Genomic DNA, 25,375 nt, shown 5'->3' with positions numbered 1-25,375 from the left:
TAACCTTCATATACCACAATTTACCCAACCATTCTCCAACTGATGGACATCCATTCAACTTCCAGTTTCTAGCTACAACAAAAAGAGCTGCCACAAACATTTTGGCACATATATGTCTCTTTCCACTCTTTAGTATTTCTTTGGGATATAAGCCCAGTAGTAGCACTGCTGGGTCAAAGTGTATGCACAGTTTGATAATTTTTTGGGCATAGTTCCAAATTGCTCTCCAGAATGGCTGGCTTCTTTCACAACTCCACCAACAATGTATCAGTGTCCCAATATTCCCACATCCCCTCCAACATTCATCATTATTTGTTCCTGTCATCTTAGCCAATCTGACAGGTGTGTAGTGGTATCTCAGAGTGGTCTTAATTTGCATTTCTCTGATCAGTAGTGATTTGGAACACTCTTTCATGTGAGTGGATATAGTTTCAATTTCTTCTTCTGAGAATTGTCTGTTCATATCCTTTGACCATTTATCAATTGGAGAATGGTTCGGTTTCTTATAAATTAGGGTCAGTTCTCTATATATTTTGGAAATGAGACCTTTGTCAGAACCTTTGCTTTTAAAAATATTTTCCCAATTTGTTACTTCCCTTCTAATCTTGTTTGCATTAGTATTATTTGTACAGAAACTTTTTAGTTTGATGTAATCAAAAATCTTCTATTTTGTGATCAATAATGATCTCTAGTTCTCCTCTGGTCATAAATTCCTTCCTCCTCCACAGGTTTGAGAGGTAGACTATCCTCTGTTCCTCTAATCTGTTTATGAATTCATTCTTTATGCCTAAATCATGGACCCATTTTGATCTTATCTTGGTATATGGTGTTAAGTGTGGATCCATATCTAATTTCTGCCATATTAATTTCCAGTTTTCCCAACAGTTTTTTCCAAATAATGAATTTTTATCCCTAATGTTGGTATCTTTGGGTTTGTCAAAGATTAGATTGCTATAGATGTACCCTTTTTTGTCCTTTGTATCTAATCTGTTCCACTGATCTACCAGTCTATTTCTTAGCCAATACCAAATGGTTTTGGTGACTGCTGCTATATAGTATAGCTTTAGATCAGGTACACTTAGACCACCTTCCTCTGAGTTTTTTTTCATTAGTTCCCTTGCAATTCTCGACCTTTTATTCTTCCATATGAATTTTGTTGTTATTTTTTCTAGGTCATTGAAATAGTTTCTTGGGAGTCTGATTGGTATAGCGCTAAATAAATAGATTAGTTTGGGGAGTATTGTCATCTTTATTATATTTGCTTGGCCTATCCAAGAGCACTGAATGTCTTTCCAATTATTTAGATCTGACTTTATTTTTGTGGCAAGTGTTTTGTAATTTTTCTCATATAATTCCTGACTTTTCTTTGGTAGATGGATTCCCAAATACTTTATACTCTCAACATTTGTTTGGAATGGAATTTCTCTTTGTATCTCTTGCTGTTGCATTTTGTTAGTGATATATAAAAATGCTGAGGATTTATGTGGATTTATGTGGATTATTGTATCCTGCCACTTTGCTGAAATTTTGAATTATTTCTAGTAGCTTTTTAGCAGAGTCTTTGGGATTCTCTAAGTATACCATCATGTCATCTGCAAAAAGTGATAGTTTGATTTCCTCATTTCCTACTCTATTTCCTTGAATCTCTTTCTCGGCTCTTATTGCCAAGGCTAGCATTTCTAATACTATATTGAATAGTAATGGTGATAGTGGGCAACCTTGTTTTACTCCTGATCTTACTGGGAAAGGTTGTAGTTTATTTCTATTGCATATTATGCTTACTGACGGTTCTTTCCTGATTCTTAATGTCTCAATGAATCATTCATTTGTTTTTGTTCAGTTCTGATTCTAAATGAATTATTTTCTTCATTAAGTTTTTTTTTTTATTTCTTTTTGTACATGTCCAATTGAGTTTTTAAATGAGTTTTTTTTCTCTATCACCATTTTTATTTTTTACTGAGTTATTTTCTTTTTCCAATTCACAAATCCTGCTTTCTTGGGAGATCATTATCTTTTCCAATTCACAAATCTTATGTTCTTAGGAATTCTTTACCTTTTCCAATTCACAAATTCTGTTTCCCTGCACTTCCTGGGAGTTTTTTTTTCTTTTTTTACCTTTTGTAATTCACATTTCAGGAAGTTGTTGCTCTCTTGGATAGCTTCTTTTTCCTTTCCCCATTTTTCTTCTAGTTCTCTTTTAAGATTTTTTATATTTTCTTCTAGGAGAGCCTTTTGTGTTGGGGACCAACAATTGTCTGGAGACTGTCTGCTAAGTAGGGAAAGTATCACTGCCCCCCACAAAGGCCCTGTTTGAGTATTAGCAATTGCACTATCCCTCATGGCACCTGAAATGTCTCTGCTTGGGGAGCATAGTACATCTGGGGAATTTCTTTTTCTTTTTTCTTTTTCCTTTTTTTTTTTTTGTTGATACAGGGTTTTATTAATTTTTATAATTATAACATTTTTGACAGTACATATGCAAAGGTGATTTTTTAAAAATAATATTATCCCTTGTATTCCCTTCTGTTCTGAATTTTTCCCATCCTTCCCTCCACCCCTCCCCTAAGATGGCAGGCATTCCCATACATATTAAATATGTTATAGTATATCCTAGGTACAATATACATGTGCAGAACCGAATTTTGTTGTTGTTGTTGTTGCAAAGGAAGAATTGTATTTGGAAGCTAAAAATAATCTGGGAAGAAAAACAAAAACAAAAACATAATAATAATGCTCACAGTTTACACTCATTTCCCAGTGTTCCTTTTCTGGATGTAGCTGATTCTGTCCATCATTGATCAATTGGAATTGGATTAGCTCTTCCCTATGTTGAAGATATCCACTTCCATCAGAATACATCCTCATACAGTATCATTGCTGAAGTGTATAATGATCTCCTAATTCTGCTTGATTCACTCAGCCTCAGTTGATGCTCTCCGAGCCTTTCTGTATTCCTCCTGTTGGTCATTTCTTACAGAACAATAATATTCCATAATATTCATATACCATAATTTACCCAACCATTCTCCAATTGATGGGCATCCATTCATTTTCCAGTTTCTAGCCATGCCACAAACATTTTGGCACATACAGGTCCCTTTCCCTTCTTTAGTATTTCCTTGGGATATAAGCCCAGTAGTAGTACTACTGGGTCAAAGGGTATGCACATTTTGATAACTTTTTGGGCATAATTCCAGATTTCTATCCAGAATGGTTGGATTCTTTCACAACTCCACCAACAATGCATCAGTGTCCCAGTTTTCCCACAGCCCCTCCAACATTCATCATTATTTGTTCCTGTCATCTTAGCCAATCTGACAGGTGTGTAATGATATCTCAGAGTTGTCTTAATTAGCATTTCTCTGATCAATAGTGATTTGGAACACTCATATGAGTGGAAATAGTTTTAATTTCATCATCTGAAAATTGTCTATTCATATCCTTTGACCATTTATCAATTGGAGAATAGCTTGATTTCTTATAAATTAAAGTCAATACTCTGTATATTTGGGAGATGAGGCCTTTATCAGAACCTTTAACTGTAAAAATGTTTTCCCAATTTGTTACTTCCCTTCTAATCTTGTTTGCATTAGTTTTGTTTGTGCAGAAACTTTTTAATTTGGTGTAATCAAAATGTTCTATTTTGTGATCAATAATGGTCTCTAGTTCTCCCTTGGACACAAACTCCTTCCTCCTCCACAAGTCTGAGAGGTAAACCATCCCATGTTCCTCCAATTTATTTATGATTTCGTTCTTTATGCCTAAATCTTGGACCCATTTTGATCTTATCTTAGTATGTGGGGTTAAATGTGGGTCCATGCCTAGTTTCTGCCATAGTAATTTCCAGTTTTCCCAACAGTTTTTGTCGAATAATGAATTCTTATCCCAAAATTTGGGATCCTTCGGTTTGTCAAACACTAAATTGCTATTCTTAATTCACTATCTTGCCCTGTGAACCTAACCTATGCCACTGATCAACTAGTCTATTTCTTAGCCAATACCAAATGGTTTTGTTGACTGCTGCTTTATAATATAGTTCTAGATCAGGTACAGCTAGACCACCTTCATTTAATTTTTTTTTTTTCCATTACTTCCCTTGAAATTCTCGACCTTTTGTTGTTCCATATGAATTCTGATGTTATTTTTTCTAGGTCATTAAAATAGTTTCTTGGGAGTCTGATTGGTATCGCACTAAATAAACAGATTAGTTTAGAGAGTATTGTCATCTTAATTATATTCACTCGGCCTATCCAAGAACACTGAATATCTTTCCAATTATTTAAATCTGCCTTTATTTTTGTGGCAAGTGTTTTGTAATTTTTCTCATATAATTCCTGACTATTCTTTGGTAGATGGATTCCCAAATATTTTATACTCTCAACATTTGTTTGGAATGGAATTTCTCTTTGTATCTCTTGCTGTTGCGTTTTGTTGGTGATATATAAGAATGCTGAGGATTTATGTGGATTTATTGTGTATCCTGCAACTTTGCTAAAATTCTGAATTATTTCTAATAGCTTTTTAGCAGAATCTTTGGGGTTCTCTAAGTATACCATCATGTCATCTGCAAAGAGTGATAGTTTGATTTCCTCATTTCCTACTCTATTTCCTTGAATCTTTTTCTTGGCTCTTATATATTGAAAAGTAATGGTGATAGTCGGCCACCTTGTTTCACTCCTGATCTTACAGGAAAAGGTTCCAGTTTATCGCCATTACATATGATGTTTACTGAAGGTTTTAAATATATGCTCGTTATTATTTTAAGGAATAGTCCATTTATTCCTATACTCTCAAGGGTTTTTAGTAGGAATGGATGTTGGGTTTTATCAAATGCTTTTTCTGCATCTATTGAGATGATCATATGGTTTTTATTAATTTGATTATTAATATGGTCAATTATACTAATAGTTTTCCTAATATTAAACCAGCCCTGCATTCCTGGTATAAATCCACTTGATGATAGTGTATTTTCCTGGAGATGATTTTCTGAAGTCTTTTTGCTAATATCTTATTAAGATTTTAGCATAAATATTCATTAATGAAATTGGTCTATAGTTTTCTTTCTCAGTTTTCAATCTATCTGGTTTAGCTATCAGTACCATGTCTGTGTCATAAAAGGCATTTGGTAGGACTCCTTTAATCCCTATTTTTTCAATTAGTTTATATAGCATTGGAGTTAGTTGTTCTTTAAATGTTTGGTAGAATTCACATGTAAATCCATCTGATCTTGGGGATTTTTTCTTAGGAAGTTGGTTAATAGCTTGGTCTATTTCTTTTTCTAGAATGGGACTATTTAGACTACTTACTTCTTCCTCTGTTAATCTGGGGAAGCTATATTTTTGAAGGTATTCTTCCATTTCATTTAAGTTATTGAATTGATTGGCATAAAGTTGAGCAAAGTAGCTCCTAACTATTGTTCTAATTTCCTCTTCATTAGTGGTGAGTTCTCCCTTTTCATTTTCAAGAATAACAATTTCCTTTTTCTCTTTCCTTTTTTTAATTAGATTTACTAAGGGTTTGTCTATTTTGTTGGTTTTTTCATAGAACCCACTTAGTTTTATTAATTAATTCAATAGTTATTTTACTTTCAATTTTATTAATGTCACCTTTTATTTTTTTGAATTTAAAGTTTTGTGTTTTTCTGGGTGTTTTTAATTTGTTTCTTTTCTACTAATTTTGGTTGTAAGCCCAATTCATTGACCCTCTCTTTCTCTATTTTATGCAAGTAGGCCTGTAGGGTTATAAAACTTCCCCTTATTACTGCTTTGGCTGTATCCCACACATTTTGGTATGATGTCTCATTATTGTCATTTTCTTGGGTGAAGTTATTAATTATGTCTATGATTTGCTGTTTTACCCAATCATTTTTTAGTATGAGATTATTTTGTTTCCAATTATTTTTTGGTCTATTTTCCCCTGGCTTTTTATTAAATGTAATTTTGATTGCATTGTGGTCTGAAAAGGATGCTTTTACTATTTCTGCCTTACTGCATTTGATTTTGAGGTTTTTATGTCCTAGCATATGATCAATTTTTGTATAGGTTCCATGCACTGCTGAGAAGAAATTATACTCCTTTCCGTCTCCAGACAGATCTATCATATCAAGATCTATCATATCAAACTTTTCTAGTATTCTATTTACCTCTTTGACTTCTTTCTTATTTATTTTTTGGTTTGATTTATCTAATTCTGAGAGTACAAGGTTGAGATCTCCCACTATTATAATTTTGCTGGATATTTCTTCTTGCAGCTCTCTTAATTTCTCTTTTAAGAATTTAGATGCTGCACCACTTGGTGAATATATGTTTAATATTGATACTGCTTCATTATTGATGCTACCCTTTAGCAGGATATTATGCCCTTCCTTATCTCTTTTAATTAGATCACTTTTTGTTTTTGCTTGATCTGAAATGAGGATAGCTATCCCTGCTTTTTTGGCTTTGCCTGAAGCATAGTAGATTTTTTCCACCCTTTTACATTTAGTTTGTTTGTATCACCTGTTTCAGGTGTGTTTCCTGTAAACAACATATAATAGGATTCTGACTTTTAAGCCAGTCTGCTAACTGCTTCCTCTTTATGAGGCAGTTTGCCCCATTCACATTTATGGTTAGAATGACTAATTCTATATTGCTTGCCATCCTATAAACCCTGCTTATGCTTTTCCCCTTTCTTTCCCTCTTACCCCCCTACCCAGTATTAAACTTGTGAACACCACTTGCTTTTCACAGCCCTCCCTTTTTAGTATGCCTCCCCCACCTTAAAGTTCCTCCCCTTATTTTACCCTTTTTCCTCACAATTTCTATATTCTGTATTCTGTATTCTGTAAGCTAAGGGGAAGCACTTAGCTTACTCCTTCCCTCTCACTTTTCAATGAAGTGGAAGAAGTTTCACCATAAATTGAATATGTCTATTGATACACACTATGTTCATCTCCCTCTTTTCTTTCTCTCAGATATAATAGGTTACCTTTGCCTCTTCATGAGATGTAGTACCACCACTTTACACTTTATTTATGATATAATTTCCTTTCTACCTCTAGTTTCTATGACAAATTATACATATGTTCTTTACTTATTTTTTGGCAGAAGTATAGTTCTCAAGATTTCTTTTTACCTTTTTAGAAATCTCTTGAGTTCTGTATTTGAAGATCAAACATTTTATGTAGCTCTGGTTTTTTCAGCGAGAATTGATGGAATTCATTTATTTTGTTAAATGTCCATCTTCTTCCCTGAAAACGATGCTCATTTTTGCTGGGTAAGTTATTCTTGGCTGCTTACCAAGTTCCTTAGCCTTTCAGAATATCATGTTCCAGGCCCTTTGTTCTTTTAATGTTGATGCTGTTAGATCCTGGGTTATCCTTATTGTGGATCCTCCATATCTGAATTGCTTTTTTCTAGCAGCTTCTGGTATTTTTTCCTTTGTCTGATGATTCTTTAACTTGGCCACTATATTTCTTGGCGTTTTGATTTTAGGGTCCCTTTCAGTAGGTGATTGATGAATTTTCTCAACGTCTATTTTACCCTCTGTTTCCAAAATGTCTGTGCAGTTCTCTTTGATAATTTCCTTGAAAATAGTGTGCAGGCTCTTTTTTTCCTCACATTTTTCAGAGAGTCCGATTATTCTCAAATTGTCTCTCCTGGATCTGTTTTCCAGGTCTGTTGTCTTTCTAATAAGGTACATGACATTCTTTTCAATTGTTTCATTTCTCTGGTTTTGCTTGACTACCTCTTGGTTTCTCTTGGAGTCATTCATTTCTACTTGTTCGAGTCTAATTTTTAATGATGTATTTTCTTCACTCACTTTTTTTTATATCTTTTTGTAATTGTCCAATTGTGTTTTTAAGTGAGTTTTTTTCTTCTATGGAATTTTTTTCCCATTTTATCCATTTTATTTTTTAGAGAGCTGATTTCTTTATCCATCTCACTAATCCTGGTTTCCTTGGAGTTGTTTACCTTTTCCAGCTCATTAATCCTGTTTTTCTTGGAGTTGTTTGCCTTTTCTAATTCACTAATTTTATTTCTCAATGAGTTGATCTCTTTTTCCACTTTGGATGACTTCTCCAGGCTCTCTTTCCAAGCTTCCCTTTCCTTTTCCAATTTCTCTTCTACCTCTCTTGTGAGAGCCTTCTTGATTTCCTCTATGAGAGTCTTATGTATTGAGGAGCAGATCATATCCCCCTTAGGGGATTCCTCTGGGGATAGTCTGTTTTTAGTCTCCTCAGTATTTGAAGTCTGCTCTCTTTCCATATAGAAGCTGTCAATGGTTAGAGATCTTTTAAATTTTTTGTTCATTTTGTCAGAGCAAGAATCGAAAAAAACAAATTGACAAGAGAAACAATTGGTCTGTTTTGGGGGGGATGGGGCTGGATGATGTTAATGGGCTTCTTCTACAGACTGGGGTAGGGCAGCAGAGAGCAACTAACAGGACAGTGATGGCTGAGCTGAATCTGTGCTCTGAGGCTCTGAGCACTCAGAGTCACTCCAGGTGGGGGTTGGGGGTGGCCAAGTTCTGAGAGATCCTAGCTTTCCAGGGTTTCAATCTTCACCTCTTGTGTTTATACCTTCTCTGCTGCTCCTGGCTTGCTGCCAAGATGGAATATCCACACTGGGGTAAAAGTCTTTTCTCAGAAATGGCAGAAATCGTAACCCTCCCCCCTCTGGTCTGTTCTGTGAGCTGTCTGTCTTGCTCTGGCTTGCCTGCCCTCAGTCTGTGCCCAGTTTGTTCGACCCTCCCCTGAGCAAACACAGACCTTCTCTGGCGAATTTCAAGGATGTCTTCTGTTGGTGATTATTTATGGGTATCTTTTCTGGTCAAGCATTAACTCTAAGGCTTGTCATGAAGTAAGTCCTGAGAGAAAACACGGAGCTCAAGCAGCTGTCTGCCTCCAAGCCGCTATCTTGGCCGGAAGTCCCCCCTGGTATAAATTTCACTTTGTATTGTATTATCCTGTATTATCCCGGGGATGATACTCTGTAATCGTTTTGCTAATATTTTATTTAAGATTTTAGCATCAATATTCATTAGGGAGATTGGTCTATAATTTTCTTTCTCTGTTATCAACCTACCTGGTTTAGGTATCAGTACCATGTCTTTGTCATAAAAGAAATTTGGTAGGACTCCTTCAATCCCTATTTTTTCAAATACTTTATATAACATTGGAGTTAATTATTCTTTAAATGTTTGGTAGAATTCACATGTAAATCCAATTGGTCCTGGGTATTTTTTCTTAAGGAGTTGATTAATAGCTTGTTCTATTTCTTTTTGTAAGATGGGATTGTTTAACCAATTTACTTCTTCCTCTGTTAATTTGGGCAAGCTATATTTTTGGCGATATTCTTCCATTTCCTGTAAGTTATTGAATTTATTGGCATAATGTTGGGCTAAGTAAGTTCTAATTATTGCTCTAATTTCCTCTTCATTTGTGATGAGTTTTCCCTTTTCATTTTTAAGACTAACAATTTGATTTTCCTTTTTCCTTTTTAATTTTTTTTTAATTTTAATAGTTTTTATTTACCAGATATTTGCATGGGTAATTTTACAACATTGACAATTGCCAAACCTTTTGTTCTAATTTTTCCCCTTCTTCCCCCACCCCCCAGATGGCAGGTTGACCATTACATTTTAACCATGTTAAAGTATAAATTAAATAAAATATATGTATACATCTCCAAACAGTTGTTTTGCTGTACAAAAAGAATCAGACTTTGAGATAGTGTACAATTAGCCTGTGAAGGAAATCCAAAATGCAGGCAGATTAAAATAGAGGGATTGGGATTTCTATTAGTGGTTTATATTAATCTCCCAGATTTCTTTCTCTGAGTATAGATGGTTAAGTTCATTACTGCTCTATTGCAACTGACTTGGTTCCCTCTTTTCTTTTTTAAATCAGATTTACTAAGGGTTTGTCTATTTTGTTAGTTTTTTCATTGAACCAACTCTTAGTTTTATTAATTAATTCAATAGGTTTTTTTTTAAACTTTCAGTTTTATTAATCTCTCCTTTTATTTTTAGAATTTCAAGTTTCATGTTTGTCTGGGTTTTTTTCTAGCATTTTTAGTTGCAAGCCCAATTCATTGACCTTCTCTTTCTCTATTTTATGTAAGTAAGTCTCTAGAGATATAAAATTTCCCCTTATTACTACTTTGGCTGTATCCCACATATTTTGTATGATGTCTCATTATTGTCATTTTCTTGGGTGAAGTTATTAATTATGTCTATGATTTGCTGTTTCACCCAATCATTTTTTAGTATGAGATTATTTAGTTTCCAATTATTTTTGGTCTATTTTCCCCTGGCTTTTTATTAAATGTAATTTTGATTGCATTGTGGTCTGAAAAGGATGCTTTTAATATTTCTGCCTTACTGCATTTGATTTTGAGGTTTTTATGTCCTAGCATATGATCAATTTTTGTATAGGTTCCATGAACTGCTGAGAAGAAAGTATACTCCTTTCTGTCTCCATTTAGCTTTTGCCAAAGATCTATCATATCTAATTTTTCTAGTATTCTATTTACCTCTGTGACTTCTTTCTTATTTATTTTGTGGTTTGATTTATCTAATTCTGAGAGTGCAAGGTTGAGATCTCCCACTATTATAGTTTTGCTGTCTATTTCTTCTTGCAGCTCTCTTAATTTCTCTTTTAAGAATTTAGATGCTGGACTGAGCAGTCATGGAGCTGGCCTTGTGGCAGGTAGCTGGTGGAACACCTGCAGGCTGGGGCCGAATAGGGAGAGGGAGCCTGGAACCATGGCATGGTTCTGGAGGCCGGGAGTGAGCTAGGCCAAGTTCCGTGAGTCTCTTCACAGTACGTTGAAGTGTCTCCAAACAGGAAATTCGTGAAAAGATTTGGGATTATATAGGAGCACAAAATATAGATGACTTTCCAATGCCTGTCCATCATAGGATTCCTAATTTCAAGGGGTCTTATGAGGCCTGCCAAAATATCAGAGAGTTAGAAGTCTACTCCAGAATGCAAGAAGTTAAAGTGGATCCTGATAAACCTTTGGAAGTAGTTCGACTAATAGTACTGCAGGCCAGAAAAACTTTGTTAGTTCCTCCACCACTATTGAGAACGGGATTATTTAATAAGATTGTCCCACCACCTGGAGCAACAAAAGAAATCTTGAGAAAATGTGCCACTTCTCAGGATCTTTGTCTCAATCTGAGTAGCTATTTTTTGAAGTTGATCATCATTACAGTATTGCAGTTACTATGTGCAATGTTCTCCTCAAGCTGCTCACTTCACTCTGCATCAGATCATTCAAGTTTTCCCAGGTTTTTCAGAAACTATCAATCTCATCATTTCTTAAGGGTGTAAAAAATTACAGTGTAGCTATAGGTTTGGATTCTAAAGTCCTTATGGATTTCATAGTGGTGGGATCAGTGGCTGTTTCTGAAAAAAGATGGAGAATTGGGAAGGAAGAAGGTTATGCTGACATGGAATATGCAATGATGGTATCCTTGGGAGCAATCAGGGAGGAGACACCAGTAATAACCTTTGTGCATGACTGCCAGGTGATTGATATACCTGAAGACCTGATTGGTGCTCATGATCTAACTGTGGATTATATATATCCTCACTCCTACCAGAGTAATTGTGATGGACTGCACAAAGGCAAAGCACAAAGGGCATCATATGGTCCATGATCAGTGAGGAGATAATGGAAAGAATCCTGATCTTAAAGAATCTTCATTTCTGTGAGAAACAAGCAGGGAAAGACCTCACCTTACAGAAGACACACCCGGTACATTTGAAAAACAGCCAGACACAAGCTGGACACAAATGGATTTTGAAAAAAATAACAACAACAAAACCCTTCACATACACATGCTTGCTTAATACCTCATATTTTCTTTCCAATTCCATGTTCCTGAAAAAACAAGTTGAATTTTGGCTGTACTTTCTAAACAGAAGCACTTTTGCAATTGATCTGGGGCAGAAAGTCAAAATAAGCATCTAAAGGGACATTTCATTGTTATTTTTAAATATATATGAGTTGGAAATGTGTGTTTTTTTGTTTTTAGTCAGAGGGTGTTGCTAAGTGTATTTTAAGTAGATTGTTATGCTTCCAGAGGGTCAGGCCTTTCATATAACATTGAAAAAACATTCTCAAACCTATTAAGTTTTCCCCAAGGAAAAAAAAATAACTTCTTAAAAAGTATTTTGTCTCCATTTTTATAATGAAAATAAAGAGGTTACTTTGGGAAAAAAATAAAAAGAATTTAGATGCTACAACACTTGGTGCATATATTTTTAATATTGATACTGCTTCATTATCTATGCTATTCTTTAGCAAGATATAATGTCCTTCCTTATCTCTTTTAATTAGATCAATTTTTGCTTTTGCTTGATCTGAAATGAGGATGGCTAACCCTGCTTTTTTGGTTTCTCTTGAAGCATAGTAGATTCTGCTCCAACCTTTTACCTTTATTCTGTATGTATCACCCTGTTTCAGGTGTGTTTCCTGTAAACAACATATTGTAGGATTCTGGCTTTTAATCCAGTCTGCTAACTGCTTCCTCTTTATGGGGGAGTTTACCCCATTCACATTAATGGTTAAAAGGACTAATTTTATATTGCTTGCTTATGCTTTTCTCCTTTCCTTCCCCCTTACACCCCTCCCCAGTATTAAACTTGTGAGCACCACTTGCTTTTCACAGCCTTACCTTTTTCAGTATCCCTCTCTCATCTTAGAGTTCCTCCCCTATTTTACCCCTTTTCCTCACAATTTCTGTATTCCTTTCCCCTTAGCTTACTTCTTCCCTTTTCACTTTTCCCCTCCCACTGTTCAATGAAGTGGAAGGAGTTTCAACATAAACCTAATATGTTTATATTTTTCTCTTTAAGCCAATTCTAATGAGAATATAATATATACTTTGTTCATCTCCCTTCTTTCTTTCTCTCAGATATAATAGGTTACCTTTGCCTCTTTGTGAGTTGTAGTACCACCCCTTTACTCTTTTTTTCTGGTATAATTTCCTTTCCACCTCTAGTTTCTAGAGCAAATTATACATGTGTTCTTTATATATCTTTATGGCAGAAATATACTTCCCAAGATTTCTTTTTACCTTTTTAGGAATCTCTTGAGTCCTATATTTGGAGATCAAACTTCTTATTTAGATCCGGTTTTTTCAACAAGAATAGATGGAATTTGTTTATTATGTTGAATATCCACCTTCTTCCCTGGAAAAAGATGCTCATTTTTGTTGGGTAAGTTATTCTTGGTTGCATTCCAGGCCCTTCAATCATTCAATGTGGACACTGCTAGATTCTGAGTAATCCTTATTGTGGTTCCTCTATATTTGAATTGATTTATGCGAGAAGCTTACAGTATTTTTTCCTTTGTCTGATGATTCTAGAATTTGGCCACTATATTTCTTGGTGTTTTGATTTTAGGGTCCCTTTAAGTAGGTGATTGATGAATTCTTTCAATGTCTATTTTGCCCTCTGTTTCTAAAACATCTGGACAGTTCCCTTTGATAATTTCCTCGAAAATAGTGTCTAAGCTCTTTTTTTCATCATATTTTTCAGGGAGTCAAATTATTCTCAGATTGTCTCTCCTGGATCTATTTTCCAGGTCTGTTGTCTTCCCAAGTAGGTATTTGACTTTTTTTTTTTTTTTGGTTTTGCTTGACTGATTTTTGGGGTCTCCTTGAGTCATCCAATTCTATTTGTTTGATTCTGATTTTTCAATGAAGTATTTTCTTCACTCACTTTTTTATTTCTTTTTCTAATTGTCCGATTGAGTTTTTAATTGAGTTGTTTTGCTCTATGGAATTTTTTTCCCATTTTGCCAATTTTATTTTTTAGAGAGTTATTTTCTTTTTCAACTCACTAATTTTGTTTTTCAAGGATCTGATTTCTTTATCCACTCTATTTTTAAATGCCTGGGATGATTTATCCAGACTCTCTTGCCAAGAAAAAGGGGAGATAAAAAGAGGGAAATTACATGTCATGAAGAGGCAAAGGAAACCTATCATATTTGAGGGAATTTAGGAGGGGGTAAATAAACATTGTGTGAATATTACTTTTATCAGAGTTGGCTCAAAGAGAAAATAATTGACATATTTGTTTTACAGAGAAACTTCTCACGACCCATTAAAAAGTGGGAGAGGAAAAGGGAAAAGGAAAAGAGTAGTCTAAATAGAAGACAATACAGATAAAATAAGGGAAAGATATAAGAAAGGAGAAGGGACTCAAACAAGGTAGGAGGGAATCTAAAGAAGGAGATCTGCCTGAGGCAAGTGGTGCCCATAAGTTTATTACTCGAGATGGGGGAAGGGGAGAAAGAAAAAGCAAAATATAATCTGGGGATAATAAGACAGCAGGAAATACAGAATTAGTAGTTTTAACTGTAAATGTGAATGAGATGAATTTTCCATAAAGCAGAGGCAGAAAGCAGACTGGATCAAAAGCAAGAATTCTACAATATGTTGTTTACAGGAAGTACATTTAAAGGAGGGTGATACATACAGAGTAAATGTAAAAGGCTGAAGCAGAATCTATTATGCTTTAGGTGAACTCAAAAAAGCAGAGGTAGACATCCTTACCTCCGATCAAGCAAAAGTAAAAATTGATCTAATTAAAAGAGATAAGGAAAAAACTATACATTGCTAAAGGGTAGCATAGACAATGAAGCAGTATCAATACTAAAAATATATGCACCAAGTGGTATAACGTTTAACTTCCTGAAGGAGAAGTTAAGAGAGTTGTAAGAAGAGGGGCAGAGCCAAGATGGCAAAGAAGGCACTCATGACTTTCTAAGCTCCTCTCAAACCCTCATTGCAAATTTTTAAAATCAGCATCAAAAATAATGCTTGACTGGCAAGGTTTACGAAGATTGGAATTACAACAACTTACCAGCTGAGGATAATATGTAATATTGCCAGAAAATTGCAATATTGTCCTGAGTGGCAGGAAAAGACCAGCACAGGAAGGATAGAATCATTAGCTGGCAGGGAGGGAGAGGCAGAGGAGGTTGGCCTCCACAGTTGGAAGGTTTACAAAGACCTCTCTGCCATAGCCTGACTGCTTTGTTTTGGTTGCAGAGTACTGGACCAGCAGAGAAATTAGAGCCTAGGGTGCAGGGTACTCTGAAGGATGCCAGAGACTAAAAGGATCTGGTTGTGTCCACTCAGGATCCGGAATGACTCAGTGCAGACCATAACACAGCTCTGCAGCAGCATTCTGCAGCTAGGGGCTCTTATGGGAAGGCAGTCACAAATCTGCTCAGCAGGAGGGCACAGCCTGAGGCAGCCTTTCATCTACACAGTGGGGGTCTTGGCCTGGGGCAGTGGAAATTCCCCAGCTTGGGACTTCAGGCCAAGAGGCATGGAGGCAGACAGCTGCTTGAGCTCCATGTTTTCTCTCAGGACTTACTTCATGACAAGCCTCAGAGTTAATGCTTGACCGGAAAAGAAACCCACAAATAATGACCAACAGAAGACATCCTTGAAATTCAGCAGAGAAGATCTGTGTTTGCTCAGGGGAGGGTCGAACAGACTGGGCCCAGACTGAGGGCAGGCAAGCCAGAGCAAAACACAGCTCACACAGCTCAGACCAGAGTGGGGAGGGGTATGATCTCTTCCGTTTCTGTGAAAAGATTTTTACCCCAGTGTGGATATTCAATCTTGGCAGCAAGCCAGGAGCAGTGGAGAGGGAGTAAACACCGGAGGTGAACAATAAAAACCCAGAAAACCAGCATCTCTTAGAACCCGGCCAATCCCAACCCCCACCTGGAGTGACTCTGAGTGCTCAGAGCCTCAGAGAGAAGACGCAGCACAGCCAATGCTGTCCTGTTAGTACCTCGTGGCTGTCTCCCTCAATTTGTAGAGGAAGCCCAGTAACACCATCCAACCCCATCCTCCCCCCACAGAAACAGACCAATTGTTTCTCTTGTCAGTTTGTTTTCTTCAATTCCCGCTCTGACAAAATGAACAAAAAATTTAAAAGGGCTCTAACCATTGACAGCTTCTGTATGGAGAGAGAGAAGACTTCAAACCCTGAGGAGACTAAAAGCAGATTGTTCCCAGAGGAATCCCCTAAGGGGGATATGAGCTGCTCCTCAATACATAAAACTCTCATAGAGGAAATCAAGAAGGCTCTCACAAGAGAGATAAAGGAGAAATGGGAAAAGGAAAAGGAAGCTTGGAAAGAGAGCCTGGATGAGTTATCCAGAGAGAATAAAGAGATCAAATCATTGAGAAATAAAATGAGTGAATTAGAAAATGTAAACAACTCCAAGGAAAACAGGATTAGTGAGCTGGAAAAAGAAAACAGCTCTCTAAAAAATAAAATGGAAAAAAATTCCATAGAAGAAAAAAACTCACTTAAAAACTCAATTGGACAATTACAAAAAGATATAAAAAAAAGTGAGTGAAGAAAATACATTATTGAAAAACTTAAGGAGAAACCAAGAAGTAGTCAAGCAAAATATATATCGGGAGATTGAGGCCCAGAAGTAATTTCTGTGGATATTAAGACTGCCTTGTAGGTGGGATCTTGGCCATGATGAGATAGCTTCGTAATGGGTGACTCTCTCGCTGATTGGCTGTGTGTATGACCTCACAGGCCCTTTATAAGCCCACTGTAGGCAGCAGTCACTCTCTTTAACCTGGCGCTCTTCACCCTGGCTCCCTAGCCTGGGTGGCCAAGCAGAGATGGGTAGCCAAAAGAGGTAAGGATTTTAGTAGTGAACACGTGGGTCTTCTGACCAGGTGTTCACTTGGGAACCAACAAGTCATGGCATCAGTCAGGGCATTATGTGAGTAGGTATAATAAAGGCTTTTAAGATTACACGTGGCTGTTCTTGAGTGCGCTACCGGTTATTAAGCTATAGATTCAAGAGATTGTGGCCAGAGACCTTTGAAGGCCTCAGAGGAGGCGAGCCGGGTAGAGTTCACACTGCAAAGGACAGTTGTCAAAGGTACTCTGTTGGGCCTACAGCAGAGCACCTTACATAAGTGTCAAGTATCTGACACCAGATTGGAACCAAGGCTTTCCTGACTCTAGGGCCAATACTCTACTACCTAGCTTACCCAAAAGTTCCATTTATTCCTATCCTTTTTAGTGTTTTTAATAAGAATGAGTGTTGCATTTTATCGAAAGCATTTTTGGCATGCATTGCTATAATAATATTGTTGTTTTTGTTATTGATATGGTCAATTATTCTGATGATTTCCTTAATATTGAACCAATCCTACATTACTAGTATAAATATAATTTGGTTGATTTTTATGACGTAATACTTTAGTTTCCTTGTCAATATTTTATTTAAATTTTGTATTACTATTCATTAGAAAAATTGTTATATAATGTTTATTTTTTCTTTTTTTTTCTGTTTTTGCTTTTCTAGGTTTGGTACTAATATCATATTTGTGTTTTAAAAGGAATTTGGCAGGGATCTATTATCCTAAATAGTTTGTGTAGTGTTGGAAATAAATGGTTCATAGAACTCACTTGTGAATCTATCCATTTTGGCTATTGTTCCCCTTCCCCTCTTTTAGGGAGTTTATTCTGTTTGTTTTTCTAAAATGGTTATTTAAATATTCTATTTCTATTTCTGTAAGTCAGGGCAATTTATATTTTTGTAAAGATTCATCCATTTTACTTAGATTGTTAGACTCACGGGCATAAAATTGGGCAAAATAGTTTCTAATAATTATTTAAATTTTCTCTTATTTAGGGTATATTTATCCTTTCATTTTTGATACTGATATTTTTTCTTTTAAAAAATTAAAAGGAAACAAATGGTTTGTCTTTTAATTTTTTCATAATGTCATTTATAAGTTAAATGGGTTTTTTATTTCACTTTAATTTCTCTTTTCATATTGGAATTTTTAATTTGTTCTTTTTCTAGTTTTATTTTTATTTGCATGTCCAATTCATTGATCTGTTCTTTATCTATTTCCTTGATATAGACATTAAGAAGTGGAATCTTTCCCCTAAGTACTGCTTTGGCTGCATCCCATAAATTTTGATATGTGTCTCACTTGTCATTCTCTAATGAAATTAATGATTATTTCCATTATGTATTTTTTGACATATTCATTCTTTCAGATTATATTATCTAGTTTCCAAGCATATTTTAATGTATATTTGCATGGATTTTTCTTGAATTTAATTTTATTACATTTATGGTCTGAAGGGATACATTTACTTTTTTCTGCATTTGACTGTGAGGTTTTATGCTCTTTTATATAGACAATTTTTTGTGTGTATTTAAGTGATATATACCATTCAAAAAAAGATATATTCCTTTCTATTCTTATTCAGTTTTCTCCAGAGGTCCATTATATTTATCTTTTTTTAAAAAAATTATTTACTTCCTTAACTTCTTTCTTGTCTTTTTTTTTTTTTTTTTTGTTACATTATTTAGTTCTGAGAGGGGAAAGTGAATCTTCCACCAATATAATCTTCTTGTTAAACTTGTAACTTTCCTTTCAGAATTTGATCATTTATCATTTGTATTTAGTTTTAGTTTTTATATTACTTCATTATCTTTGGTATCTTTCAGCAAAATATAGTTTTCCTGCTTATGTCATTTAGTTAGATCTATTTTTATTCTGCTTTATCTGAGATTGTGATTATTGTCTCAGCTTTTATCTTTAATATCAATTGAGACATCATACATTCTTCTCCAATCTATTATTTTTAATTATTTGTGTAAGGGGATCAAATAACTGGCCTGGAGGACATTACAATGGTTTCTTTTCTAGGACTTATATAGGACTCTCTTGCTTTGCCCATATTGAATATCCAGGTTGCAGTTTTGGGATCAGTCCCTGGGCAAGGAGGAGCTCTGGCACACTAGAACTTACAACCATAGTGAAGTAGAGACCCTCCTCACAATTCCAGGGCAGAAAAGAGTGCTTGTGGACATTCACAGATCAGAGCCCAGTTGATGACAACAGTAAAATCATCCCTCCTTAGTTTATACCACAATGGAAGAATTGAAAATCTCCCAAGTCCCTAGATATACTTCTGAAAACAGTTGCACAAAAGTCCTGAAGCTTAGGATAGTGCACTTTCCACCATGAAAGCAGTCATACTTTAACAAAGAGTTAAAAATAAAATAATAGGCTAGTGAAATGAGCAAAGAACAGTAAAAATTTGATTCTGACCATAGAAAATTACTAAGGTGACAAAGAAGATGAAAACACACATTCAGAAGAAGATAATGAAATCAAAGCTTCTACATTCAAAGCCTCCAAGGAAAATATGAAATGGTTTCAGGCCATTGAAAAGATCAAAAACTATTTTGAAAATCAAATAAAAGAAGTAGAGGAAAAATTGGAAAGACAAATGAGAGTGATGCAAGAAAAAAAAGAAAAAGAAAACAAATCAACAGCTTAGTAAAGGAAATACAAAAAATATCAAAGAAAATACCCTAAAATCAGAGTAAGCCAAATAGTAAAGTACAAAAATCTAGTTGAAGAAAAGAATGCCTTAAAAAGTAGAACTGGCCAAATGCAAAAATGAAGTATAAAAACTCTCTGAAGAAAATAATCTCTTAAAAATTAGAGTTGACCAAATGGAAGCCAATAACTTTATGAAAAATCAAGAAACAATAAAAGAAATCCAGAAGAATGGAAAAAATAGAAGAAAATGTGAAGTATATCATTAGAATAACAACTGACCTGGAAAAAAGATCCCAGAGAGATTTTTTTTTTTTTTTGAGCTACCTGAAAGTCATGATTTTTGTTTAAAAAGAGCCTAAACTCATGTTTCAAAAAATTGTCCAGGAAAATTGTTCTGAAATTCTAGAACTGGCAAATAAAATAGAAAAGGAATGAATCCACCAAAGACTTCCTGAAAGAGATTCTCAAATTAAAACTCCTATTCAAAATTCCAGAGCTCCCAAGAAGAAACTATTGTAAGCATCCAGAAAGAAACAATTCTGTGAAGCCACAGTTGGGATAACACAAAATTTAATAGCTTCTGTTAAAGGAGAGAAGGGCATGGAATATGATATTCTGGAGAACCACATTGAAAGCATCGATGAATCTCTCTGGAAGTCCCTTGCCAAGAGGGGCCCTGTCTTCATATATTCTGCATCATATCATAGGGATTAAAGGCATTTGTGCCCACTGTGGCAGAGTCTTATGATCTCCTTTAAAGGAGCATCTTTGTGGAGTCACAGTATAATTCTTCTACAAACCTCATTAGCATTTTCCTTAGCAAGTTGTTTGATCATTATTCCTGTTGTTAAATTTTTTCCAGTCATTTGTATGACTGCTCTCTGCAGATATCCCACAAAATCCGCAAAAGGTTCAGTTAGACCTTGCTCTATTTTCATGAAGGCTTCCTCTCTATCTTTTCTTGGGAGGGAGTCCATGCTTTCATAGCAGCAGCAGCAATTTGCTCATATGCTATCAAAGGGTAATTAATCTGTGCTAAAACATCTGCATACTAACCTTTACCTACTAGTTGGTCAAAGGTGATTTGTATTAATTATTAATTAATTATTGTTGATCAAAGGTATATTAACTCCAGTCTGCCTATTTCATTGGGCTTGTATTCTACAAAGTTTACTATACACCAAAAGCCACAACAAGTTTTGTCCATGTTCTAAACGTGTCCTTGCTGTAGATTTCCAATCACTAGGGGTTAAAATTCCATAAGCCAAATTCTCTAATATTATCTTAACATAAGATGATGCAGCCTCATAAAGAGTGAAACCCTTTTTTTTTAAGTCTTTGATTTTTTCCAGGTCAAAAGGAGTATATCTTCTCCTGGCTTGACCTGAAGAATCAAATTCTTCAATCACAGGGTATGCATTTATCAAATCAGATATATCCTGCCCTTCTTTTTTAGCCTTAATTAGTGCCTTTTGTAATTTTGTCATAGGCTGCTTCATGGATGGTGTTGATTATGTCATTGCCCCTCCCCCTTCTCCTCCCTCCACCCATGAAAGGTTAATTGAGGGGAGTAGGTCAGGGGTTGGGGAATGCCCTAATGGTTCCTGCTGTGAAGCACTACTCTCCTTAATTTTATCAGAATTGTACTTAACTCCCTTCTCATCTAATTCTTCATCCTTTTCATCTTTGTCAGTATTCTCCCCCTCCTGCTCTTCTTTTTTTCTTATTCTAATACTTATATAATTCCTTAAATCCAATTGTATCAAGTTATATGTATAAAATGTTTCTTTAGGAATTGAATCAGGGCCATTATCATTGTAATATTCACTCAATTACACTCCTACTAATTTCCACTCCTCTGGATCTAATTATTTTTTCTTTTGAGAACCAAGGATATGTGTATTGTAATGTTTCTAAAAGTTCAATGATCTGCTCCCAAGTTACAATCAAACCTTGGCTTTTTATTAGTCTAACCATGTTCTCTACACGTTTTCCTTGATGTGAAAAAGGCTCCTTTCTAAACATTTGTCCCATTTCAGCTGAAACACTACTTTAGCCCTTAACAAAGTTTCCTTCTTGTCTGTTTTTGGACTTACCCTAATTTTTGGATCACAGATGTAGGTTCTTAGCCCCATATTGGATGTCAAAATGTAATATTCTTGTTTGTTTTTCTAGAAGTCTTGGAGCAGCCTTCCTTTCAGTTAGAGTAATCACCATAAGAATAGCTTGGTGTTAAAGTCCAAATCCTTTATTACCTCCTTCACAATCTAGTTTCCTGTCTGGGGACCTGGCCAGCTTACTTGAAAGCCTTTCAGACTGGCCTTGGTCCCAGTGGGGGAAGCAGGAAGACAGGCCACTCACTATGAGGCTGATGAAGATGGAATGAATGTCTCTGAGTCCAAGGGCTTGTGCTTCAGCCTTTAGCCACCACAAAGGTGGATGATGGAATAAATCTGTCTCTGGGTCCCTTTTCTGAGTCTGTCTCTGCTCAGATGGGCCTTGGTTTCAATGGAGAAATGAAGGAGGACATGCCTGCCACCACAGTGGTGTGAGATGAAGTAAGTGAATCTGGCTCTGACTCTGGCTGAGTTTGTCACAGCTTTATATGCTTTATTTTGAGTATAAACCAATCATTATATCACTAGGAAAACATTATTTTTTTCTAAGATTAAATCAATCATACTGAACTTAGAGAACTATTGCTAAACTACATAACCAATATCTCATCAATTCCACTGAAATTCCTTGCAAGAATTCTTGTTTAAGTACAGAGGTCTTGCCTATAACAAGCAAGATGAAACATTATTTCACTGTTGATAATAGTTGTGAACTGATTTAACCATTCTTGGTTACTTGGTACTGTTGCTCAAAAGGCTGTAAAATCATATATACCTTTTGACCAATACTAGCAAAGATCATTACTAGCTTTACATTCCAAAAGAGATTTTTTAAAAAGGAAAAAAAAACCTATATGTACCAAAAATATTTAAAGCAGCTCTTTCTGGGGACAAAAAATTAGAAATTGAGAGGATGTTTATCAATTGGGGAATTGTGATGGTGATGGGATACTATTGTGCAATTAGAAGGGGAGAAGGATGCTCTTAGAAGAACAGGAAAAATTCCATGAGCTAATGCAAAGTAAAATGTATTATGTAAAAAGTAGCAGCAATATTATAATATGATCATCTGTGAATGATAACTATTCTCAGAAATAAAATGATTCAAGACAGCTCTGTCATATTTTTGATGAAAAATGTTATCTGTACCCAGAGAAAGAACTAATGGTGCTTGAATACAGATTAAAGCATAATTTTTCCTTTATTTTTTTTTGAGGATCAATTTTCTATTTTAGTCCACATTTTCTTTCATTACATGGCTGTTATAGAAATGTTTTGCATGACTACATATATATATATATATATATATATATATATATATATATATATATATATATAAAACCTATATGAAATTGTTTCCATTCTCAATGTAGAGTGGAGTGGGAAAGAGAGAATTTGGAATTAAAGTTTTAAAAATGAATGTTTAAAACTGTTTTTACACATAAGTGGGGAAAATAAAATATAATTTTTAAAAAAAGAGAGTGAGTTTGAGCATTGCTCACGCCACCTTTATCTTTCCTTCTACTAGAAAAGATCTTTTGTACATGTGAAATATTTTGTATGTGTGTATATATGTGAAATAATTTACTCCATTCTGTCTCTCCCTTTCCCTTTCTTCCTGGGCAATCCTCTTTCTTATACCTTAATTTTACTTTATTTTCTTTTAGATAGCACTGCATCATAATCCACTTATACCTATGCACTCTCTAGTCCTTCCAATTGTTTTAATAGTGATAAAATTCTTAAGATTTGCAAGTATCATCTTCCAATGGGGAATATAAATATTTTAATTTTATTGAATCCCTTGCTATTTTTTCTTTCATGTTTACCTTTTATGTTTCTCTTGAGTTGTATTTGAAAGTCATATAACTGTCTTCAACTCTGGTCTTCCCATCAAAAATGCTTAGAAGTATACTATTCCATTAAATGCCAATTTTGTCCCTAAAGGATTACACTATTTTGTTGGATAGTGTTCATGGTTATAATACTAGCTTCTAGCCTCTGAAATATCTTATTACAGACCCTACAATCTTTTAAGGTAGAAGCTAATAAATCTTGTGTTTTCTTAACTATGTTCCCACTTTATAAAGAGCAGGAACTCTAGAGAAATATACTTAAGGCTCGGTATGATAACAAGGTGATAACTCAGTGGAATTGATAAGATAATGGTTATCTAGTTTAGCATGTGAGTTCTCTAGTTCAGTGTGATTGATTTAATCTTAAAACAATTAATGGTTCCATAGTGATATAATGATTGGTTTATACTCAATACACTGTAATGATGTAATTGTAATAGAGTATTGTTAGGATTACAAAGTGAGAACTCAGGTTGACTTGACAGTTCTCTGGCTCAGACCTTTGGTTCTAGCCTTTAAAGGGAGTTTACAACTTAGGAATTCTAAGAGGAGCAAGTTCATTGGTTGAAGTAATGTTTCCCAGAAGCGGGGGGGGTCGGGGGGGTGGAGCCAAGATGGCGGAGAAGATACACGCTACTGTGTAAGCTCCTTTCTTCCCTCACAACCAACTAGATTTAATCAGCCTCAGAAATAACACTGGACTGATAGAATCCACAAGGACTGGAAGCACGACTTACCAGCTGAAGAGAATCTGGAGTTTCAACAGGAGGGGTCAGCTCCCAGGGGAGGAAGAAGAAAGGCCAGCACAGATGGTGGGGTAGTGGCACACTGTGCCGATCATGCTGGGGAGGGCTCTGGTATCAGAGAAGCCACTGAGATAGAGGAATCTGGCACAGGCTGTTAGCTCTTCTCTGCTTATAATACAGAAGTTCAGAAGAGAAATCAAGCCAACTTAAAAATTAAAACCAGATTAGATCTTCCCGGATCCCAGGGGTGACTCAGCAGATCTCGGCACTGTGGGTGTGGTTGACATAGGCAATCCAGGCTTTCACCTGGGGGTAGTTAAGAAATTGAAAAGTGGGCGGGGCAGTAACTCATAGTGCCTTGCTCAGCTGGACGCTGTGGAACTCAGCCCCGGGAAGTCCCAGAGAAGCGGAACCTTTGAACTAGGGAGCACAGTTTCTGGCAGACACTTCCAGTTTGAGTGCAGGGGCTTTTCACGTCACCTGCTGATGACATCCACCCCCCACTGTGACGCATAGGCTAGGCTTTGAGTCGCCTTTACTGTTCAGTCTCAACCTCAGGGAAGCCACTAAAACACAGCGCCCTGAAGTCACAGCAGTGCTGATCACCTCTGAGACACTTCCAGGGACGGGGTGGGGAACTCTCTCCCAGGGCTCTCTCTTAGCTCAGGCGCAGGGGCTGCTGCATCCATCCAGTCTGGGAGGAAGCTGATAAAGAAATAAATAAATAATTTCATACCCCAGGGACAGACCCCCCCAAAATTTTTAAGTATGAGTAAAAAGCCAAGAAAAACTATAGATTCCTTCTACACATAGAAAGAGCGGGTATCCAACCCCGAGGAAGCTAACAGCAGAGAGTCAGCAGATAACAATCTAAAGGGTAACGATTCCTGCCCCCCATCACATAACTATCTCCTTGAAGAGCTATTAAAAAGTTAAGAGAGTTTGAAGAAAAATGGGGAAAGGAAAGAGAAGCTATGATAGAGAATAACAACGTTCTGAAATTGGAGTTGGAAAAAATAAAGAATTCACAGGAGATGCAGGGAAACAAAATTAGTGAATTAGAAAAGGTAAAAAATCACAGGAAAGTAGGATTTCTGAATTGGAGAAGATAAAAAAATCACAGGAAAGTAGGATTTCTGAATTGGAGAAGATAAAAAAGTCTCAAGAAAATAGGATTTCTGAATTGGAGAAGATAAAAAAGTCTCAAGAAAATAGGATTTCTGCATTGGAAAAAGAAAATAATTCTCAAAAAAAATTAGGGAAATGGAAAAAAATTCCATAGAGCAAAATAACTCAT

The 25,375-nt window shown here is 35.6% G+C and overlaps 2 protein-coding genes across 2 annotated transcripts in view; both read left to right on the top strand.

Moving 5' to 3' along the window:
• Positions 1-25,375, top strand: part of EPHA6 (EPH receptor A6) — a 1,095,310-nt gene that overhangs the window by 513,812 nt on the left and 556,123 nt on the right. The window lies entirely within an intron of this gene.
• Positions 10,670-13,068, top strand: LOC141559611 (methenyltetrahydrofolate synthase domain-containing protein-like). Its single transcript, XM_074297399.1, is given in 5 exon segments — positions 10,670-10,770; positions 10,816-11,144; positions 11,309-11,568; positions 11,570-11,608; positions 11,610-13,068. Coding segments are annotated over 5 exon segments (1,080 nt in total). The 3' UTR covers positions 11,961-13,068.

Source organism: Sminthopsis crassicaudata, chromosome 3, assembly GCF_048593235.1.
Source record: "Sminthopsis crassicaudata isolate SCR6 chromosome 3, ASM4859323v1, whole genome shotgun sequence".
Classification (NCBI taxonomy): domain Eukaryota; kingdom Metazoa; phylum Chordata; class Mammalia; order Dasyuromorphia; family Dasyuridae; genus Sminthopsis; species Sminthopsis crassicaudata.
This window is presented reverse-complemented; position numbering and strand designations above follow the sequence as displayed.